This window comes from Orcinus orca, chromosome 6, assembly GCF_937001465.1.
Source record: "Orcinus orca chromosome 6, mOrcOrc1.1, whole genome shotgun sequence".
In the NCBI taxonomy this organism is placed as follows: domain Eukaryota; kingdom Metazoa; phylum Chordata; class Mammalia; order Artiodactyla; family Delphinidae; genus Orcinus; species Orcinus orca.
The window spans coordinates 5,381,044-5,404,268 of NC_064564.1; the positions used below are offsets into that span (position 1 = coordinate 5,381,044).

General features: G+C 42.4%; 1 protein-coding gene across 3 annotated transcripts in view; it reads right to left on the bottom strand.

The window, feature by feature from the left end:
• Positions 1–23,225, bottom strand: part of SPOCK3 (SPARC (osteonectin), cwcv and kazal like domains proteoglycan 3) — a 440,790-nt gene that overhangs the window by 172,273 nt on the left and 245,292 nt on the right. For all 3 annotated transcript variants that reach the window (XM_049711361.1, XM_049711362.1, XM_033403539.2), the window contains exon 5: positions 16,405–16,528. In XM_049711361.1, the coding sequence (XP_049567318.1) occupies positions 16,405–16,528 (124 nt within the window). The remainder of the gene's footprint in view (positions 1–16,404; positions 16,529–23,225) is intronic.

Sequence of the window (23,225 nt, forward strand, 5' to 3'; positions counted from 1 at the left end):
TTTCTCTTTTTGGAACACCCTACGTTTCGTTAAGGAGCAACACCCTGCTGATTCGGGCACCTTACTTCTCTTTCCACTATACAATGCTCCATCACACACCTCACATGGGGACTCAGGTGACCTGTCACCCTCCCACATTCGTAACTGGACCTGGGGGGTGGGGGCAGGTCCCCTGGGGGCTCACGGCAGGTGTGGGCACAGACATGAGGGTCCTGCACCCGAGCAGTCTCTGGGGCTCCCCGACAGCCGTGTCAGTCCCCTTCTTCCAGACACTTGGCTTGCCCTCCACCAGGCCTCCAGTCAGCATCTTGAGACTGGGCTTCGGAAAGGACCCGCGGAACGTGGGCAGACCGCGGTGAGGTCACAGGAGGGCAGGAAGGATGCTTCAACCCGAGTTCATACATTTACAAGCCTTGTCCTGTCCTGTCGACATGAACAGGAGAATACTGCTGCTCCGGCGGGCGACTCAATCACCTGACAAGGAGAACTGCCGAAAAGAATGAGGCAAGAAGAGCATCCTTAACCCTCACCTCACCACACACATTCTCTTACATCGAGTGTAGTCTCTGGACCAGTATGTCTCCAATTCTGCAAACAGGAATGAGTATTACAGATGTTCTTCCTTCCAAAATTAAACACCTCACCGCAGAAACCTGCCTTGTTTGGCACACAGAGCTTAGCATCCCGCAGGGCAGCATCAGAACACGCCAAAGAGAAAACGGTGGGCGTGGGGTGCAGACTCAGAACTGGTTTGGGGCTGGTTTTCCTTTGCTCAGTCTTTGTTCCCAGGTGTCCCTGGGGTTTCAACACTGCATTCTGCCTTCAACTCAATTTAATCCAGAGTAATCCTACAAGGTCAGGATGCGTAATGACCCTCACCTCAGGCAAGGCTGCTAGTGTATGCATAAAGAAAACCCGCTTTTCATACATTGAATCATTTAGTGGAGCTGCAGGACCATCTAGTCAGGGTCTCCCAGTCCACGATTTCTGTGCATAAGGAAGAGCTCATGTATGGATTTTCCTCTTTGTTAGGCCGTTGTTGAAAACAGTTATTCTAGACTTCAAAATCTGGTAATAAATTTAAAAGATTTTAAGGGTCAAAGGGATAGTATGTTTATTTTACCATCATTTCATGCTTACATGTTTCACTGAATTTTCTCATTAAACCAAAATTCTTACTTAAATTACTCCAGATGAAAGTTTCTTTCAAGTATCAGTAATAGTTTCAATTAAAATAAGACCTATAAAAACATATTGTTTGATGACTGATACAATACATACATGAAATTAATAAAACTATTTTAAATGACTATTGATTTGTATTTCCTTTATTTACCTTCAGATATATAACATGAACTTTGTAAGGTAACAACTCAGAATTTTCCAGAGGTGCAGGAGTGGTTAAAAATACTTAAGAAGTGGATGAACACAGAAGGCTGTGACACCAAGCACTCCTCAAAAGGAGGATGACATTTGAGGAGACATTATCTTTACAGAAATAAATGACAGTGAATTTTTAAAAAAAGAATGGGAGTAGGAAACAAGAGGTGTATTTTAAAAAACGTACAAGGAGATGAAAGAATCAGGACAGAAGGTTACATTTAGGTAACAAGAGACAAGCCTCTGAAGACCTCAAAGCAGCAGAAGACACCAACGATAATACAAACATGGAAACACTGACGTGTGATAGTTCGTGCACACGTTTTAATGTCTGTGGGGCTTACATACTGAACTTCTCATTTTAACTGTTCTCTAATCAATAGAAAGCACGAGGAAATTCCTTGTTTATCACGCTTAAGAAATACCAAGCGCCTGTTAAAAAGTATGTACTACTCTTAAAGCTAAGACATGCACCGAAGGGTCAGCTGCCCTATACAGTTTGATGCACTGGTAGCAAAGATGCCCTTTGGGATGAACGGAAAGAGAAAGAGGGGAAGAGGGGTGCCATGAGCTTTGACACAAAGATACCAGGACACAAGACTTGGTTTTCCCGCTGTGTCAAGTGTCCCCTTGAGTAAAGGGGAGGGGCTAACTGAGGAGCTAGCGCTCCAGAGCAAGGGTGCCCTCTGTCCACTGACCTCAGGAGGGCACCTGCAACCAAGACCGTGATGGGAGAGAAGATCCTCCACCTCCCAGGAAGGACGGAGGGCCTGCTATCGGGGTGGTCAGAACACAGGATGAAGGACGAGTTACTGCAGGGAAGGTGAATGTAAAAAGGACAAACGCCACAGTCAGGTGAAGCAGAGTGGCAGCAAACTAGACGGCCTTTCTGAGGCGGACAGTGCGTCCAATATTAAGAATAAACTACCATCCTGCTGGAACACCTACTCACACGGACATACATCTGGGACCAATTCACATGCATCCTTGTGCACAAAACTACTCAAATGAGTTCACACTCATCCCTCTGATTCCGATCCAACGCCCAGGATCCCTTCAGGCCTATTTTCCGCGTTTGTCAGCACTTGGTTCAACAAGGAGAAATGTGGATCCAGTCACATGCTCAACCTACTTTCATAATTATTCCACAGCACCACTCACGGTCCTCTCCTCAGCATGGAAGGTCCCGGAGCAGCCGCACTGGACGCCCAGGCTCTCAGGCACAGGCAGGCACCCCTCCGGGACCGAGGTACCGGTTCAACCCACCTCGTGCAGTGGGTCCCACGGAGCGCGAGGCCCAGGGAGGGACCTAACTTTCTTTCCTGTAGCTCCATCAGTTTCTAAGAGAGGAGCGCTGAGATCTCAGGATGTGTTAGAGAAATGCGACAGTTTCTCCCTGTAGAAACTGCTTTATGTATCTGGCGACTAACTATACACACATAAGACTGGAATTCTTCGATTTTCCAGGTGAATTAACGTATTAATCATTATGCAGTAATCCTTTTCATCTTCTACGGCTTTTATCTGAAGATCTAATTTGTCCGACTATTCTGCAGTACTGGCAGTCGAGTCCCCAGGAATCTCCTATGTTTCTACACATCTTGGAGCAGAGGCACTGAGTGCCTTTTGCTTTGTGGAATCTCTTAAATTTGTCTGAACATCGAGAGTCCTTGCCGGAGAGAGATGACGTGTCCTCTGCGGAGAAGGCAGATTTGTTTGCTTCTCAGTAAAACAGAGGTAACTCCCCCCAAGGGGCAGAGGGTGGGCAGGCCTGTCTGCAGCCCGTGGTCACCCATGGGGTCTCCTGTGCTGTGACACAAACCCCGTGTGTGTGGAGCACACAACTGGGTCACTCCGCACGGCCCTTGGGCCTTGTGGGGGAAAGAGAATGGACGCCAGCACGAAGACCGAACTGTTGGTGTCGTGAGTAACAAGTGACCCAGGAGGCCCGTGTCTTCTGTAGTACGTGTGAAACAGGGTAAAAATCCCAGACCCTCACAGTTCTCCACAGTTTTTTGCGGCAGCAAAGACGCTTTCTGGAGAAGAGAGGACTCCGGGCCCCGAGCCCAGGTCCGAAGAGGAGGAGATACCCGGGGCAAACGCCCTCAGACCAGGCACAAGCCAAAGCCGGCGACAGGCTCACACACTGTCCCCCGGTTCCCGAACCCCTGGGCCTGGGCGCAAGGCGCGGCACCGAGCGAAGCCGGCCACACGGGCTCTGCTTACGGCTCCCGAGCGCCGGGCGGGACGCGGAAGGCCGAGCCGCTGAGCACGAGGCCAGCTTTCCAGGTCCCGAACAAGGCGGAAGGCCACACACACGCACCCTCCTCTGGCCGAGAGCTGTGGCCCTCGAGGGGCCGTGCAAGTGTGGCCGCGACGGACGTGCCGGGCCTGCTGGGGAGGGGCAGTTGGATTGAGCCAAGGGCCCGGGCAGGGCAGGCAAGCCCGCTGCCCTTTCGGGGGCCCCTTCTGGACCGGCTGGCGCCCACGCCCCGCGCTGCCTGAGCCGGAGCGGCGTGCCCTCGGGGGGGAGCGCCCGGGCGCCGCCGCTGAAGCTCTCGCGCTGACCCCTTCCTCGCCGTCTGCCTCCAGAGCCGCCGGACGCCTGCACTGCCCGGCATCTTCGGCGTCCACAGGGGGGCCTGTGCGAAGGAGAGTCAAGCCTCGCTCCGCACGGAGGAGATGGCCGATACACTCAGGACAAATTTCAGGGGCCTGTTCACTACAGCTCCTTAAACGACGTGGGTGGTTTTGCACGGTCAGCGTCTCCCACGCGGAAGGAACGCTGTTACCCCTTAGGTCGCCACCCCCAAAGTAGCCCCAGCCCCGGACTGTTCCCTTAGGGCCTTGGGGGAAGAATGACGGTGCTCTACGTGGTCCTTTCATCAGCTCAGCTGACAGGCTGACCAGAAGCCGTCCAGCAAGCTGTGTCCACGCCCCACTGCATCCCCGATGGACCCTTCTGGGGCCTAATCTCTCCTGACCCGCTTTCAGGTGACACTGTTGCTACTGCAGTTGCATCAGCTGACCGTGGAAGCAGTGTTGAGACATATCTGCGTTATGAGTTTGACGTACTGGACTATTTGTCGTTTGACCTCAGGGCAACTTTTATCACAAAATCTACTCATTCACAGGCTGACAGGCATAGCTGACTGCGTTGCATGGAAAGTCCTTGCCCCTCACCGTCCACAAACTACTGATCTTGGTCGGCAATGGCTGGTCTCTTCAAAATCCTGCTCAAAAGGGTTTCTGACTGGACCTGCCTCACTGACTAAGGCAGTGTGGTCACAATTCCACTGCTTCCAGAAAGGGAACATAACCGCTCGGCTGGCTCCTGGGTAACGGAAGCACGAGAGAGACTATATGGACTTATTTAAACCTTCAGGATCTTTACTTTCTTTCCTAATTGATATTGCAGGCTGGTCCGACGCTGCACCTCTGCGTGACGGCCTGTCCACAGGGGACCTTGGGCATTAAACTCAATTCTGGTTCCAGCCCCTGGATTCCCTGGTTGGATGGAGGTGGTCCTGGACATTTGTCCATGCAGGTCACAGGCAGGGATGTAACGGGTCTCTAACTTTCACAAAAGTGCCCTCTTCCCTCCTGGGCTGGACGCTTATAGATGAACTGTTTATGGGTGAGGTTGAGAGGCTGATAGGAAGAAATGGGACCTCTGAGTTGCTGTCATTGGCAGGGTAATTTTATGGTAACACAGGGAGAGCCACAACCCCAACACCCGGGGAGGGGACGCCTCAGGCCCTGGGAAGTGGCGGAGGGAGAGGCATCACAGATGCTCCGTCTTCCAGAACAATGCCTGTCTCTCCTCGTCAAAGCAGGTGCCCTGTGTGCCCTCCCAGTGCTGCAGATGCCTTATTTAAAATACCTGACTGCTGGAGTTGCCCTCCCTGGACTCCCCTTCTCCATCCTTCCTAACTTATCACGCAGCCTCCAGGAACAGGAAGGCATGGACCAGCTCCTGAAACTCCTGTATAAACACCTGCCAACATGTCCAGATGCCTTTCCCAGACCCCATTCTTAGCCATCCTCGGAGGTGGATGGATGCCACCAGGATTGTCTTTTGGAAAAACATAGGACATAGGGAACAGGCTTCTTTCCAGCTTTCACTCCAAAAACAGGAGCAGAGTCAATTATTCCAACTCAGTTGGGACACCTAAGCTCTCCCAGCCAGGCTGGAGGGCACATGGGATGCCCTGTGTTCCCTGAACAACGTAGGTCCTGCCTGCAGGTCATGGCAGTTTTAACAACACTTTCTTTCCAGGACACCCTGCACATTACTGGTGATGGACACCAGGCATGAACTCACCTCTGTCTTAAAAAAATGGTGATGTGCTCCCGCTGGGTGGTCTGAGACCATCACCTGCTTTAGGAAATGCCCCTAGCAGATGGTGTAGCCTTCAGATACCTGAGGAGCTCTCTCCACAGGGAAGGGACCCTCGGGCATTCAGTTTCAGGTGACACACCTGACTCATCCCTATGAGCATCTTCCAGGAAGTTCTCTCCCTAACAGGAGGGATCCAATTAGAAAAGCTGATATAAAAACTGTCACTGATCTTAGGTGAGGTGATCAATGACACCATGTTGCTCCTGGAAGGGATTCACTTCAGCTTCAAGACTGACCACTGGATGACATCATTGTCATAAAAGCCTCCTTGGCCAAGTGAGGTCTATGCAGTCACTAATGCATCCTGCTGTCCCTGGGTTAAATTCTCAGGCCAGATGGTCAGATGAAGACGGACACTTGAGGCAAAAGCCACTTGGATTTCTAAGGCAGACCTTGGGGGTTTACAGGGTTTGTGGGGAGGTGGGGCCCGGGGCCCTGGAGAGGGGAGGTGTCAACACTGCAAACAGGCTGGTCTCCCCTTCTGCTTGGATCGCCCTGGGTGTCAGCCTTCGTTAAATGCTGCCTGAGATAAACTGACCGGGATTGGCCCCTGCACTGTTGATCGTATGGATGCAGTGGTTGATGGAGCGAGGTACTTACAGGAGAAGTCTCTGGCCAAGAAGATAGGGAATGAGGGTGGATATGATAAGAGCCAGTTCTGCTAGGTCACGCATAGTTCTGCATGTCTTCCCGTCAGAGGCACAGACAATTTGTTCTGTACGAGGATGTTTGTGTGGCAGACTTGGAAGAGACTTTCTCCTGAAGTATCTGCTTTTAATTATCTTTAGCTTTCAATATCATAAGTGTGCTTTTCCACTGTTTTATGAATTCCATTAATCTTGTTGAGATCATCTTTGTGTAATGGTATAATATATTTGGCAAGTAATGTGGCTTTTTAATCTGGCTGGATTTTATTCTGATAATCAATCATTTCTTCTTACTTTTCTCACCTGGCACATTGTACTTCTTGTATTTGTAGATTCATGCCTTTCAACATTTCTGGAAAAATTTTCAATATCTCTTTTAACATTTTCTCCACCTTATTATTTCTGGCTTCTCTTTCTGTATCTCAGATTAAATTTACTTATCCCTTCTCATTCTAGTCTCTATCCCCTATTACACTTTTTGGATAATTTTTCTGAAATATTTTCTGAAATATATCAGTCATTTTTCTGAAATATATAAATACACAAATATATACACATAGACATTATGTTTATATACTTAACTTATTTTTGTTACATATATTTTCTGTTTTTTATATGCATATTATCACATGCATATGCATATATTATAGTTCATTAATTCTCTTCATCTAATGTCTAATTAAATATATTTAATTTTTAAATATATTTTTAATTGAACAGGTCATATTTGGTTATTTTGCAAATCTAATATTTTCTGAAATTATGTTGGTCTTCCTGTATCTTTCAACACCACTTTAAGTCTGTAAACATTTTACACATTAAAAACATTTCATATAGTGGTTGTATGTTCTGTTTTACCTAATTATTTATCTGATAGTTTTGATATTTAAGTATTGAAACCTGTCTAGTTTTGTTCTTACATTGTTCCCTCCTTACCTGTTGGCTTTTGTCATTTAGTTTGTTGGTTTATTTATATTAGTGTGTTTCTTCTACTTATAAGATTTATTGGTATGTGAACAAAGAGTTGGCAGAATACCATCTGGAGAATCCTTAGGAGTCTGGATTCCTGGTACTTTTCTACAGAGAGAACTTATGTTGGGATTTTCAAGTGTCAGGGGTACTGAGTACACAGAATCCCTTAAATTCTATTTATCATCCCTGGGGCTTCCCCAACCTCTGCTCTGAGGTGGTGAAATCCAAAACCCCAGGTCTGTAAGAGAACAGGTTCAAAGGTATAAATATTGTACCGCAATAATGGTATTTTATTACCCAGTAATGGTATTATTTCTTTTTTGCCCCCCCAGTTTCTATATTAGAGCTTAATTACCTCCTAGTTTCAGCTGGCTTTTGTTTAATTGGCTTGTTTCAGAAGCCATAGCATCCTTAACCTGTTGTCTGTTCACAGAACTGGATCAATTTCCTTGGTGGAGAGCATTGAGGTGGAGCGAGATAACAGACAATGAAATACACAGTGATCACAGAGAGATGGCAGGAAATCTATAATTTGCCCATGCGTTCACTGGAAGGGTATGACAGCCACACACTATTGTGTTTATTCCATAATTTACATGATTATAAATCTACACACATATAAGTACATACTATACAGGACACACTTGACTTTTCTTTGCCGAGAAAAATAATTTCTCACTGTATTAACACCACATTCCTCTAATAATGTTATCCACATTGCTATTAATAAATCATTAATATGCATAAATACATACCATATTACATTACACTGATTTATTACATATTATTATTTCCTATCTTTCGTACTTTTATTTGTAGCCTTGCTGTTTACCAGCCCTGTGACCTTATGAATATACTTAATATCTTTGTGCTTCAGATTCCTTATCTTTAAATTATTAGTGAGTGTTTTTTGTGTCTCCTACTGTTGTCTGAGGAATAATTCATATGAAAATTATCACATCACATTAATGAATACGTGCATTAATACAGTAACTCAGAGCAGCCATCAACACACACGAGGCAGGCACTAAGTATCAGCCTTCTGAGAATCTTTTCTCTGCTGGCACGAGTTGTGATTTAGACAAAAGAGATGCAGACACAGCTTTTCCAAAGGTGCTACCAGCACGCTGGCCCTGAACTTGCTAGAAACTCATGGTATATCTCAGCGGGAACGCCTTCTACCAGCAGGGTAAGAATGCCTCAGTTACCTTCACACATGGATGCCTCTTTATCTTGCTATAACCTGAGTTTTTAAAGAGCTGGAATATACATGTCTTCTCTAAATCTCTCCTATTGCCTATCATGATTCTTGCTTCTTGATAAAGTGACGAATAATTGAGGTTACAAAGGACATCACTAGGGTAAAACCCAGGCCTGATAAGTACATCAATCAGGAGCTCGCTGGCCTGTCCACGCCCAGAACAGCACAGTGGCCACCGTGTGCCTGAAGCTGACCTTGATCCTGGCGTCGTTACTTTCCAGCTTCACGGCTGCTCTGTGTCTCCTCTCCCTTATCTAATGATTGTGGACCACTAGAGAATCTGTCTTCTAGGGTTGTTTTAAATATCAGGTTAGCGCACAAAATATTTAGACCATTACTTGACATCGTTGCTCAATTATTTTAGGAATTCCTGCCTCTATGACTTTAACAGCGACAGCTACTACATGCCAACGACTACCGTTATTACACTTCCCTTAGAGAATATGCATATCCAAGCATGCTCTACATATGTAAAGATTTTTAGAAAACCGTCTCCTTAGAAATGCAAACCCTGTGGAATATTTACAAAATACAAGTTCCTTTCATTGAAAAGGCAAAAATTATATTATCTAAGAAAGCACGGAGATTCCACCAGTGAACATATGTGTTGTTCTCTCATTTTTAATAGATAATAACACAAAATATAGACACTGACCCTGCATGTTCTATTCTATGAGGGCTGCAAAGAACCTGATTAGCATATACAAAACCTGTATATAACTTCATACCTAATGGTAAAATACTGAAAACTTTCTCCTAAATTTGGATTAAGGCAAAGAGGTACATTGAACATTGTACTGAAAGCCTTAACCAGAATAATAAGGCAAAAAAAAGAAAAAATGCATAAAAAGAAGGAAAGGAAGAAATAAATCTGTGTCTATTCAAAGATGATTATAGGCGTAGAAAATCCTGAGACAGCCACAACAAAACACTGTTAGAAATAAGTGAATTTAGCAAGGTGTCAATAAACAGGGTCAGTATAGAAAGATTAGTTATATGACAATACACTAGCAAATAAACGTCACAACTAAATTTACAGTAGCATTAATAAAAATAAGTTAGCAATACATTTAACAAAAAATATTACAGGTCCCTATACCAAAAACTACAAAACTTTTATTAACTTTAGCTAACAAAATGAAGACATATACCTAGTGTGTGGATTTGAAGATTGTTATCCATCTCCTCAAATTTATCTACAGATTTGACAAAATCTTAATGATTATTCAAGCTGTTTTTTTGTAGAAATTGACAGACCGATTCTAAAATTCATATGGAAACGCAAAGGGCAAGTGCTGAAGCAGCACTGAAAAGGTGGAATCAAGTCAGACTTGCAGCACTTGAACTCAAAACTTAACATAAAGACACAGGCAAACAGGTTGTGCGGCACATCCTAGGGGCAGATGAATAATTCCCCGAGACAAAACAGACACAGAGGGCTTCCCTGGTGGCGCATTGGTTGACAGTCCGCCGGCCGATGCAGGGGACACGGGTTCGTGCCCCGGTCCGGGAAGATCCCACATGCCGCGGAGCGGCTGGTCCCGTGAGCCATGGCCGCTGCGCCTGTGCGTCCGGAGCCTGTGCTCCGCAGCGGCAGAGGCCACAGCAGTGAGAGGCCTGCGTACCGCAAAAAAAAAACAAAAACAACCCCAAACAAAACAGACACAGAAAGACTCCCACTTTCAGGACCACTTCATGTTTGACAAAGAAACCTAGGCAATCTGATGGGGCAAAAACAACAAATGGATGTTCCCACAACTGGCTACACTGAAGAAGTGATATTCACCCCCTGCCTCTTACCAAACACAAAGACCAATCACCACGTACACACAAACCTAAGAGTTAAAACTTTCAGTCTCCTAAGAAAACACCGAAGATTGTCTTCTACAAGAAGTTATAACCATAGAAAACTGATGATTTAGGCTTCTGTATCATGCAGAAATCTCTAAAAATATAATTCTGAAAAATGGCTCTGAAACCACAGGCTTCAAACCAGTGACAAACAAGCAACTATAAACTTAAAGGGCATATATTGCCATCTTTACTTAGTGATTCAAATAAAAATAGTTATCACATTTATTATGCGTAGTAACTAGAAAAAATGAAGGGCACTTAATTTTTTAAAAAGGTTTTCTGCTCCAAATTCCTATTTAAAAAAAAAAAAAAGTGGGGACTTCCCTGGCAATGCAATGGTTAAGAATCCGCCTGCCAATGCAGGGGACATGGGTTTGAGTCCTGGTCTGGGAAGATCCCACATGCCAAGGAGCAACTAAGCCCATGTGCCACAACTACGAGCCTGTGCTCTAGAGCCCACGAGCCACAACTACTGAGCCCGCGCACCGCAACTACTGAAGCCTGTGTGCCTAGAGCCCATGCTCCACAATGAGAGAAGCCACTGCAATGAGAAGCCCACACACCACAATGAAGAGTAGCCCCCGCTCACCGCAACTAGAGAAAGCCCACGGGCAGCAACGAAGACACAACACAGCCAAAAAAAAAAAGCAAAAGCAAAAATGATCTCAATTTAGACAATGGACACTGGACTTCACTGAGACATTGGGCAAATTACTTCACTTCTGTGCATCAGTGCATCTATAAAAGGGACAACCGTAAGTTAATATACTCAAAGTGTTTACAGTATCTGCCCCCAAAAAGAGCTAAATAAATGCTTGATCAGTGTAGACACACGTATCTATATGAGAGTATGAAGTTCAATGTAGTGAAAAGGTCACGGGTCACCGCACTGCAAGATCAATGCACAGGTTACAGCAGATGTCAGACAAGAGGCAGGCACAGGGCTGGTCCCCATAGCCGAGCCCTGGCATCCGCCCTGGGAGGCACTGGTCCGAGCACTGGGAAGGCCCTCAGAACTCAGTGTCCAGCTGTCACAGCAGCGTGGCCGAACTTCCGTGCCCTGGGGCAAGGCACCCAGGTCCTCGCTAAGCCTCTGTCCAAAGGTGGTCACTGCACAGTCTAGGACCACCGGGGATTTGAGAACAAAAAGAAGCAGAAGATGATAAGGGACTCATAACACTGCCCACTACTTCATTTCCACCTAATAAGGAAAGCGCTTTGGAATAATCCCTGAATTTGGCACTTTCTGAGTTGCTGGTAAATGTTGTCAGTCTTGGTGAAGCCGCGGCAAAGAGTGTCCAGTGTGTCATGGAGCAGCTGGCCAGGCAGAGTGCGAAACAAGCGGTAAAGACCACGGGTCAAAACGCAGATTCAGATTTTACGGATGGTCGCTACTTCAAAGATGAGTGTGTGACAACACATACGTTTCCCAACTTTTCATCCTCCTAAGGAACTACATTAAACATAATTAAAGAAATTAAAGAAATCACAAAACCTCTACAATATCTATGGAGTTTGGTGAAAGACCATTTAACACACAGTTACTCACACAAAAGTAAGATTATAATTTCAAAAATAAATCAATATATCAATGTAGAAACTAGTGAACACTGTCCTAAACTCATTCAATATATATAACTCGAGTCTTGAACAGGTCAGGAAAGCAAGCCTACGTCTTTGTCAAGGCTACGGAAAAGCATAAAATAATCCATGAAGCAAAGTCCTGGGGAAGGAGATGCAGGTGTTTGGGGTACCGAGAGATTAAAGCCTTAACTCTCAAAAATACAGCATCCCAGCCAGGAGCCAAAAGCCAAGCCAAGTTGAAAAGCAGTTCAAAGAGAAACAGTGCACATCTATTCCTGACTGTCAATCTTTCAAAATAAAATGAGCTCAAAGTGTTCAGGGGAAGGAAGGCAGGACATGTAAATACCAAATGCTAACAGGAGAATGTGGAAACTTACAATGGAATTTTCTCAAATTACAACGAAGAGTAAATGCTTCCACTTCAGTGCTAATGTTACTGTTCTACTTTATTAAATACAAGAACAACAACTGTTATATCTAAGAATTCAAAGGCAATAGATTGAAGAGATGCAACGGTGGTTCTCAACCATGCCTACACATAAAAATCACTTGGGGAGCTTTCAAAATTTAGATTCCCAGGGCCTCGTCCCAAACCAATTTAAGTGGCATCTCTGCAGCTGGTGTCGGGAACTGCAGAATAAGACGCAGAAGCTTTCTATTTACTTGCCTTTCCTCAACACACACACACACGCAGTTTCCTATACTGACTGGTATTTATTGCAATAGTTCAGCTCCCAAGCACTGCATGACTAAAAATCAGAGAAAAGTATCAAAAACCACCCAGCACGTTGTGCCTGGAGAGTTCACGTTACAGACACCCGGCTGAGCTCTAGAACATCAGTATTGTTTGCTGACTTCTGCTCAGCAGATATAGCTTACAACCTACACAAGTCAGACACAAAGTTCTAGTTCTAACATATGCCCTAGTTCTAACATAGATGCTACATTGGAGAACAATTCCTGGTTTCACTGAAGCCAGGCAACACAATGCAAAGAGACGTTGCCTGAAGGAAGAAACAGAGACCTTCATCTTTTGTGTCAATTTCAGGAATGATTACCTCTCAAACAGCCTTGAACAGACTTATATTTACATTTTTCTGCTACTGCTGAATTCGGAAGAATTCAGAAAACATGGGTTCTTCTGAACAGAATGATTAAGTAGACTTCCAAAACAGTCCATCGCTTTTCTTAACATGAAAAAAATTAGATAACATTACAAAAACACTTTTTATGAAAATCACGAGTCCCAATATTTCTCCAAGTAAATCTATGTTTTCAGTTATTCATCTGTGCCTTTGTCTTTTCTGTAAACATTTTAAAAACACTCCTCTGAGGACGGCTACACAAGCTGACACATTCAGAGCTTGAAGGCTAATAAAATAATTATTCAAAATCGGTTCCTTTGTGTCATGAGGGGCACTTTCCAAGATTAAATCCTTGTTATGACCTTTGACTAAAGTTTCCTTCGGAGACCTTCTGATAACTGTCTTTCTCACCTCAGCCCCAGCGCCTGGACCTACTGTGCTTTGTAACGACCTCTCCTCCAATTATGTTGTACGGCGGAATATAACTTAAAACTTCATCTCGATAAATTGAGCTGAAAGTAATGAGAAAATATTGTGGGCCTAAAATAAAACATATAGGAATATGGTTTGCAGTAGTAAAACAAAAACCGAACCGAACCGAAAACCCTGTATGTCAGTGCAGGGTGTCCGTAATACAGAGGGATGGTAAGAAGACCCGGATGTAGGGTCCCTCGCTCTGGACCAGATGGCCTGGCTCTGGTCAGTCGTCATCATATCAGGATCACTCAGCTCCAAGCAAGGAGCTTCCCGGATTGCGCGGAGCTTGGGATTGGGAGCTCTACCTTTACTCTGAGCGCAAATGCCCACCAGCCCCCAAAAGCTGTTTAAATCTGCCCTGTCAGCGTTTGCCTGGTCTACTGACAAAGCTGAGTGAGGCAAGAGCCAGAAGAAAGGTCAGGTGACTCCTGCACCTGCCTTATTTATTATCTTGTTCATATGACAAGATAAGCTTCTCCAGACGGCACTGGCCTCTGCAGTCTTTGTTCGCGATGCCTAAAGAGCCTAGGGCAATGCCTGTCTCACAGAAGAAAGGTTGAGGCCTTCATGTGAATTTAAATCCCATGAATTTCTAAAAAGTGTTAGTAAGAAGAGTTTAGCCTGGGTTCCTCCTGGGCTGAGATCACTATTTAGTTTGCATTATATTATACAGTTCAGCTTGCTGTCAGTGTAGACACTTAAGGCTAGAATTGGTGATCAAAAGTGGAAAAAATCACGAACTTAAATGAGAATCAACAGAAATGAGGATTGAAGTTTGGGTTGACTAAAAACTCATATTCATTTGAACCATGTTCTTTTTATTTTTATGTCTTTCTATACAAACAAGGCACGCATTGAAAGTGAGACATATCCAAAGAAATGTTAAATTAATAATTCAAGGATGGATTATTTAGAATAATTCTATTGACAATATCAGTGAGGGTGTAGGATTGTAAGCTGGGGCTTCACAACAGTGGGAAACCCCGAGGAATTGTGAATCCACGTGAATCAGTCTACTTATGGCAAGAGTATTTAGTCCTGAGTGGGAGACTGTGTTTCTCTAAAATCATCAAACAAAGACTCCCACGTGCTCTCAACAGGTAGAAACCTCTTGTGATCGTACCTCTGTGCCCTGTGACAGTACACTGTCAGAGAATGGATCATGGCAAGAGGGTCCTAGAGAGGCAGGTGGCGGCCTAACGCTGGCCCTCTCCAGGGAGGATGACACCCTCCCCGGTGCTAACACACCAGGGCCCACAGCAAGTACATTCCTGAGGCTGAGAAAGACACAGGGCTCCCTGAGGGAGATGCCGGGAATGACCTCAGCCTCTCTCTTGACTCAACCTGTTCAATCATCAACGTCCATCAAGTCAACTTAGGAGTCAAATTTGCTTCCCAAGGAACTCCAGCTACCACGCTGAATACTAGAACCTGCATCCTTTGTTGTGAGTTAATGAATCAGCATAATGCGATCCACATCGTGAGCTGTGGGATGTGAGAATATGAGGTGGGTTCCTTCTCCCTTGCACTGACAGCAGGAATTTCAGCTTGCAAAGCAGAGGGTCCCCGAGATCGAGGTAGTATTGAGAGGATGGGTGACACACTCCTTCCTCCTAGCAATATCTCCACCCCCACATACATCCTGAAAACTTTAGCAAACAGGCACATGGTAGCCTCACCCAGTAAGTACTATGCACACATCTATTGACTGTATTAAGCTTCCTCGTCCCTGTAGCCCTCTTCTCAACTGTAAACTGCCGGTGCAAGGTGTAGGGAAATACTTTGAGAAAAAGTGTGGTTCATAAAGTGGTAGGCACCAAACACAGTGTTCTGATAGCCAAAAACTTCTGGAATTTACTTTGCTTTAAGCAAAACTAGACATGAACTGAGGTAAGGTTACTTTATAGACTTCATGGATCGTATTTAACTTGAATATACCTATAGTTTCTAAAAGAAATGTTGATCTGTTTAATTACAGGGTAAAGCCCCACTGGGGACACTACATAATGTGCTATCTTACCTTCTCAAAATACATTTTAGAACAATCTAAATTCATAAATGCATCTGACCCTGAAGTTTCAGGTAAGAGGTCATGAGCCATATTCCTTCCTATCACATAATCAAAGAAAACTCATCGATGTTCTATTACGTAAAGTTCTTAAAACCTCCTAAATACTTGAACGATATGCGGCATCAAACGAGGTGCAGATTAATGTAGCTAGAGACACTGAATCAGAGAAGACATCAAATCTGGGCTTCGGTGTCAGCTAAATATGTGAAATGTGCTATTTCTTTCTGAGACTTGTTTTTCTCTTTTGCTGTAAGGAATTTTGGGGGGCTTAAATGAGATAATATAGGAAATAACATATGAAATAAAATAGTAATGATGTTGACGGATTTTAGCTGGGACAGCTGTTGTAACTGTTAACATTATTATATACATGGTAACGCTTCTGCCCTCTCTCAGAGTATCAAGAAAGGAAATGTTGGTTTTAATATCTGAGGGTTCAGAGTGTTCACAGAATCAATATTTCAAACTTTAAAAATTCTGTATAGGAGAAACAAATGTACAAATGTTTGAATCATATTCCCAACTAGTAATATTAATCACATTATTTTAAAAGTTAAAGTATTTGGATGACCACACTGGAGAACTAACAGTTTTAATCACTTACTAATGACTATGTACATACATATATGAATATGTATATGTTTTATAATAAATGACTATCGTTGTCTTACCTGAGAAGAGTAGGTATGTCCATCTGAACCACAGACGGGGCTGGTAGAGACCCCCGAGCACTGCTGGCAGGCAGATGTCGGGGGACCCCTCCACTGCTTCTGCCCAACTCCTGCATCTTTCATACTGTTGAAAAAATAAAACAAGCATACTTAGTGCATTTATTTAAAAAATAAATTTATATTAGCATCATGCCTTTTCTCCACTGTCATTCCAACTCTTCAAGATAAATTAGAATCAGTAAATTGTATCCTCATTTCCAATGTATTAGTCTATACAGTGTTCTTTATAAACTTTTGTTTCATAATCAAGGTTTTCCTATAATAAAATAAGAATATATTCCTTAAAAAGATTCCGCTGGTTACATAGAGACTACAGTTATACTTCATCACATGGATTCTCTGGTTTTAATTTGTGGTTGTGAAATGTGTTTTGAACAGCCCCCCAAACAGTTCACATGTCTGGAACCTTCCCAAGGGCCCCCCTAGAATTCTACTAGAAATAGTATTAGAAAGCAGACACCTAATTCACCAGGCATCCCAGAGGCGCATGAAAATAAGAGCAGCTTACTTTAGAGAAAATAGCAATAAGAAACACTTTTCCAGCAAAGACCAGTATTTAGAGAGCCCAATTAGCAAGTTCGGTGAGAGCCAATCCTCTCTTTCTTGTGTGGAAAGGACTCAAAATACATCCATCTGGCTTTGATCTGGAATAAAGTGGGAAAACCCATTCTCTTCCGCTACCTACTTCTAAATTATCCGTTTCTCCACTTTGATTAAACTGCTTCTGCTTGGCCTATTTGTGTGAACAGTTCACACAGAAATGGGCAAAGGCCTTAAAAGTAGGAATAAAAACAACAGAGAATCTCTACACAAGCATTTCGTAGTTAGAAGTCCTCCAGTAAATCAGCACTCGGTCTTGTTCATTAAAACTGCTCATGGAGAGTAATTTGATGTCTCTATCAAGATGAGAAACGAGGTTTTACTGGAAACATTTGCTGCCCTTTGGCTTTTCTTTTTTTTTTTTTCACGAATAAGTCAAATCTACAAAAAAGTAACCCCAAAAGACAACTAAGACATGTAGTGTTAATCCTCATTATAGGGAAAGAAGTTCGGACTAATGTACTTTAAATTGTGATAACATTTGGGTGGGCTTTGGGAAAAGGTTTACCACCTTCTCTTACCCCCTCATCCCTCTCCCCCGGCTGCTTCCCCCTCAAAAAGAAGCCTATGATAGCTCCAAACACATTTTCTTCATTTAACTTTTGTAAATTCTGCCAAATGACCACTTTAAAATCTTGTCTGGCCACAGATATAACCTCATAAGAGACACAAAAGGGAAAATAACCGTGCTGCTATTACTGATTAAAAGATTGGCACATGGGCTTCCCTGGTGGCGCAGTGGTTGAGAGTCCGCCTGCCGATGCAGGGGACGCGGGTTCGTGCCCCGGTCTGGGAAGATCCCACATGCCGCGGAGCGGCTGGGCCCGTGAGCCATGGCTGCTGGGCCTGCGCATCAGGAGCCTGTGCTCCGCAACGGGAGAGGCCCACGTACCGCTAAAAAAAAAAAGACTGGCACAAAATCCTAATGGGAATCAAAACAATGACTGGAAAAACAGGGACATTATTCTACGCCACCTCCAGACTCATAAGTCACAGAGACGGAGCAGAGAGAAACAAGAAACATAAAATATTATGTTTGCCTTTTTCTTTCACTGTGTGCAATCAAAACAAGGCACGAAATTATGAAATTATTTGCTCTTCAGTTACATTAGGAGAAATCATTACCAAGCACAGGCTTCTAATCAATAGAAAGTATTTTATTAGAACAGCATGTCTTTATCGCTTTTGCTTTGGGATATGCACCTGTCTGTACGCTATGACATACATATGTCAACACTATGACTCTTTGTAATCACCTCATTCCCTTTTCCTAACTTTAAAACTCCACTGAAACACAGAAACTAAGATTGTGACATTACTTTCTTGTATAAACATTTTTTGATACATGACGTAGTCTTTTATATACAATTCAAACAGTAATTATATCTAGAAGTGAAATCTTTTTGAAAATTGGAAGATTTACTAGAAATTATTAAAATTCAAATGACTTCTTAAACAGTGAATTTACCACGTACCTGTAAAATAAGGTTTGGGGTAAAAAGTTTTAGTTATCATTATTCCCTTCAAAGTCAACACTGCTGAAGCCTAAACACTTTCAGATTCCTGAAGTGTATCAACAGAGATGGTATTTTTTATGTAGATTTCATCCTGGTCAGGATTTGCTGAAGTATCATCAACAGTGGAAGCATCATAATATTGCTTATATTTGCATCACCATTTTGCTTGAGGTGATGACAAATTATACCATTCTGTAAACCAGAAGAATATTTACTTATGTTTAGTTTAAAATAAATACAACATTAGATGATGATAAATTCACCAGAATTCATGTTTTAATATATTATTCATGCCATACACATGGAGAACAGTGAGTCACGAACATTTCACTACACTCAGTAAATCCAAAGGAAGCGCTTAGCATTTTGTCATCAGAACACAGACTTTCTAGAAAGGACAAATTAGTCTACAAAATTTGAGGCTTAATTTGAAATCCAAAATTCTAAATATCATAGATTTTATGTGTTCTTAAATCACCTCTGACCTGAAGAAAATGGTTTATGACATTTTCTGTAGAAAGACAAATTACATTCAAGCACATGCAGGGCGGTATAGAAGATGGTTCATCCAGGCATATATTAATGTTGGAATTAGGGTATGAATACAAATGAATTTCTAAGACTGTTATTTGAATAAAAAACTACTTCTACAACTCCATAAATCAATTAACCATATATGAAGAAGAATCGCTAGATATAGACAAATAGGACATGTACATTCTTCATTTCAAAAATCAAAACGTCTATGATTGTGAAAATAAGGTTCTTTCATGTGAAAACAAAATGAAAAACCTCACAGCAGGTACTGAGGGGCAAATAAACTGTATTGTTAACAGGACTTGAGGAATTCTAGTAACTCTGACCATTTCTCAGAACAGCCCAAACAGGCCGCTGTGTGTGGTGGTGTGGGTGGCACACCTGGACCACCCTCAGGGTCCCCTCAGCATCCTGAGGGTTCCACCTGTCCAGGTACATGTGGTACCTCCACTCAAGTCTCTTCACCAAGGAAGAGAGTTTTTCATTCCAGAGTCTCTTTTATCAGACGTATCCTGTGATTCAGAATTTGTTTGCTTTAGCATCAGGAATGTTTCTCAGAATTTGTGTTAATCAAAATCTTGTCTATTAAAATATGTTTGTTCTTAGGAAAATTAGTGTAGTTTATGAGCTAGAAACACAATTTTCTAAGATTTAATTAAATATCTATGCATTATGTGTAATATGTAAACATTTTTCAGATTGCTTTTTAATTATATTTTCAAGGCCCTATTTAAAGAAGAGCAAAATGTGTTTACGTGAGAGAGAAAATCCTGGCAGTGAGTGTACAGACCAAGACGGGCAAAGTCAAGTGCTTGGGAAAAGGTGGAGCCAGCTGAGGCTATCAGAATGGATACCTGGCATCTGGGGCAGGCGAATGACAGGTAAGAAGACTTGGCAATCTGCTCTCGGACACCACCAGCCCCCGCCACCAGCAGGCCAGCAGCCACCTCACAAGACAGGGCCTGGCAGCCAACCAGGCTGGGGACCAGCCCTGCTTATCAGTCGGCCCAATGTAGTCGGCTCCCCCTCAACAGAAGGGCCCACACAGCCCACACAGGGGTACCCCGAGAGCACATAGTTCTGGTGACAGACATGAGTGTGCAGCTGGGCCTCACAGGACACTTCTCCAAGATCAGAAAACATAACCAGCCTACATCATACATAGAAATAAACACAGAGAATTAGGCAAAAGGGGGAGATGGAGGACTATCTTAGAAATAGACAAAATAAAGGGATCAGAACAGAAAAAAAGTGAAATAGAGACCAAAGAGAGAACAGAAAAGATTGATGAAGGTAAGAGCTGTTTTTTGAAAAAATAATCAAGATTGATAAACCTTTAGCCAGACATATCAAGAATCAATGCAATCCCTATCAAAATACCAATGACATTTTTCACAGAAGTAGAAAAAATAATTATAAAATTTGTACTGATAATCAAAAGACCCTGAATAGCCACAACAATCTTGAGAAAGAACAGAGCGGGAGGCATCATACTCCCCAACTTGAGACCATACTACAAAGTTACAGTAATCAGAACAGTGTGGTACTGGCACAAAAACAGACACCTAGAGCAATGGAACAGAATAGAGAGCCCAGAAATAAACATTTATATGGTCAATTAATCTACAGCTAAGGAGGCAAGAATACAGAATGTGGAAAAGACACCCTCTTCAATAAGTGGTGCTGGGAAACTGGACAGCTACACACAAAAGAATCAAATTGGACTTCTTTCCCACACCATATACAAAAAAAAAAAATCAAAATGAATTAAAAATTTACATGCAAGACCTGAAACCATAAAACTCCTAGAAGAAAACATAGGTAGTACATTCTTTCACATCACTTTTAACTGTATTTTCTTGGATTGTCTACTTAGGCAAAGGAAACAAAAAGCAAAAATAAACAAATGGGACTATTTCAAACTAAAAGGCTTTTGCACAGTGAAAGAAACTGTCAACAAAAATTTTTAAAAAGACCTACTGGGGCTTCCCTGGTGGCGCAGTGGTTGAGAGTCCGCCTGCCGATGCAGGGGACACGGGTTCGTGCCCCGGTCCAGGAAGATCCCACATGCCGCGGAGCGGCTGGGCCCGTGAGCCATGGCCGCTGAGCCTGAGCATCTGGAGCCTGTGCTCCGCAACGGGAGAGGCCACAACAGTGAGAGGCCCGTGTACCGCAAAAAAATAATAATAATAAAATAAAATAAAAATATAAAAAAGACCTACTGAATGGGAGAGGATATTTGCAAACTATATACCCAATAAGGGGTTAAAGTCCAAAATATATGAAGAACTCATACAACTCAACACAAAAATGAAAGAAAGGAAGAAAGAAAGGAAGGAAGGAAGGAAGGAAGGAAGGAAGAAGTGACCCGATTAAAAAACAAGCAGAGGATCTGAATATAAATTTTTCCAAAGGAGACATACAAATGGCCAACAGGCACATGAAAAGATGCTCAACATCACTAATTGTCAGGGAAGTGCAAATCAAAACTACAATGAGATAGCACCTCACACCTGTCAGAATGGCCATCATCGAAAAGAACGCAAATTAACAAATGTTGGTGAGGATATGGAGAAAAGGGAGCCCTTGTGCACTGTTGTGGGATTGTAAACTGGTATAGAAAGTATGGAAAACAGAATGGCGTTTCCTCAAAAAACTAAAAATAGAACTACCATAGGATCCAGCAATTCCATTTCTGAGTATTTTTCTGGAGAAAACAAAAACACTAATTTGAACAGATACACACACCCCTATGTTGATTGTAGTATTATTCACAATGGCCAAGATATGGAAACAACCTAAGTGTCCATCAACAGATGAATGGATAAAGAAGATGTGGTCCATATATACGACGGAATACTATTCAGTCAAAAAAAAAAAAAAAAGAATGAAATTTTGCTACTTGTGACAACATGGATAACCCTGGAAGGCATTATGCTAAGTGAAATAACTCAGAGAGAGAAAGACAAATACTGTATGATCTCACTTACATGTGGAATCTAGAAAACAAATGAACAAACATAACAAAACATAAGGAGTCATAGATGCACAGAACAAATAGGTAGCCGCCAGAAGGGAGGGGGTTGGAGGGAGGAAAGAAATAGGTGAAGGAGATTAAGAGGTAGAAACTTCCAGGTATAAAATAAATGTCATGGCGATGTAAATGTATAGCAGAGGGGATATAGTCAATAATATTATAGTTGGAGGAGATGCAAGATAGGGTTGGGGATTAAGAGGTACAAACTACTATGTATAAAATAAATAAGTAAAAATATACATAATTATAAAAATAAATAATATGTAAAATAATATATAATATAAAAGTAATATACAGCACAGGGAATATAGTCAATATTTTATAATAACTTTAAATGGAGTATAATCTATAAAATATTGAATCAATATTGTACACTTGAAATTAATATAATATTGTAAGTCAAGTATACTTCAATAAAAAAAAAATAAGATTGTAACACATTTGTATGGTGACACAGGGTACTTGACTAGTCATGGTGACCACTGTGTAATGTATAAAAATACAGAATTACTATGTTGGTCCCCTGAAACCAACACAATATTGTCAGTCAATTATACCTCAGTAAAAAAATAGGTTTGGCAAAAGCATCGCTAAGTATATTACTCTGAATACTCTAAGTGCAAAAGATCTTTAACCTCTGAGAGGAAATCTAATTTTTTGATATATCAAAGGCTATTTGCAATTACTTATTTTGAATTATTATCAGATTGGGTAATATAGTTTTCTCCCATTATTGATGTATAAAAACTCAAACTGGCTGCAAAACCCTGAAATTTTTAAAAATTACTCTTCCAACTGCAACCCTGCTACAATCAGACTCTTCAAATAATACCTTTGTAAAAATCTATTGTTTATTCAATTTTGAAAGATTACCTTCCATTTACAGTTATTACAAAATATTGGCTCTATTCCCCGTGTTGTACATACTTCCTTGAGCCCATCTTACACCCGATAGTTTGTACCTCTCCCTCCCCCACCCCTATACTGCCTTTTAAGAGAACTGTTAAGTATATATTTCATTTTGAAGATTAAAGTTAAACATTTATTTATCCACCTTATAATGACGTCCT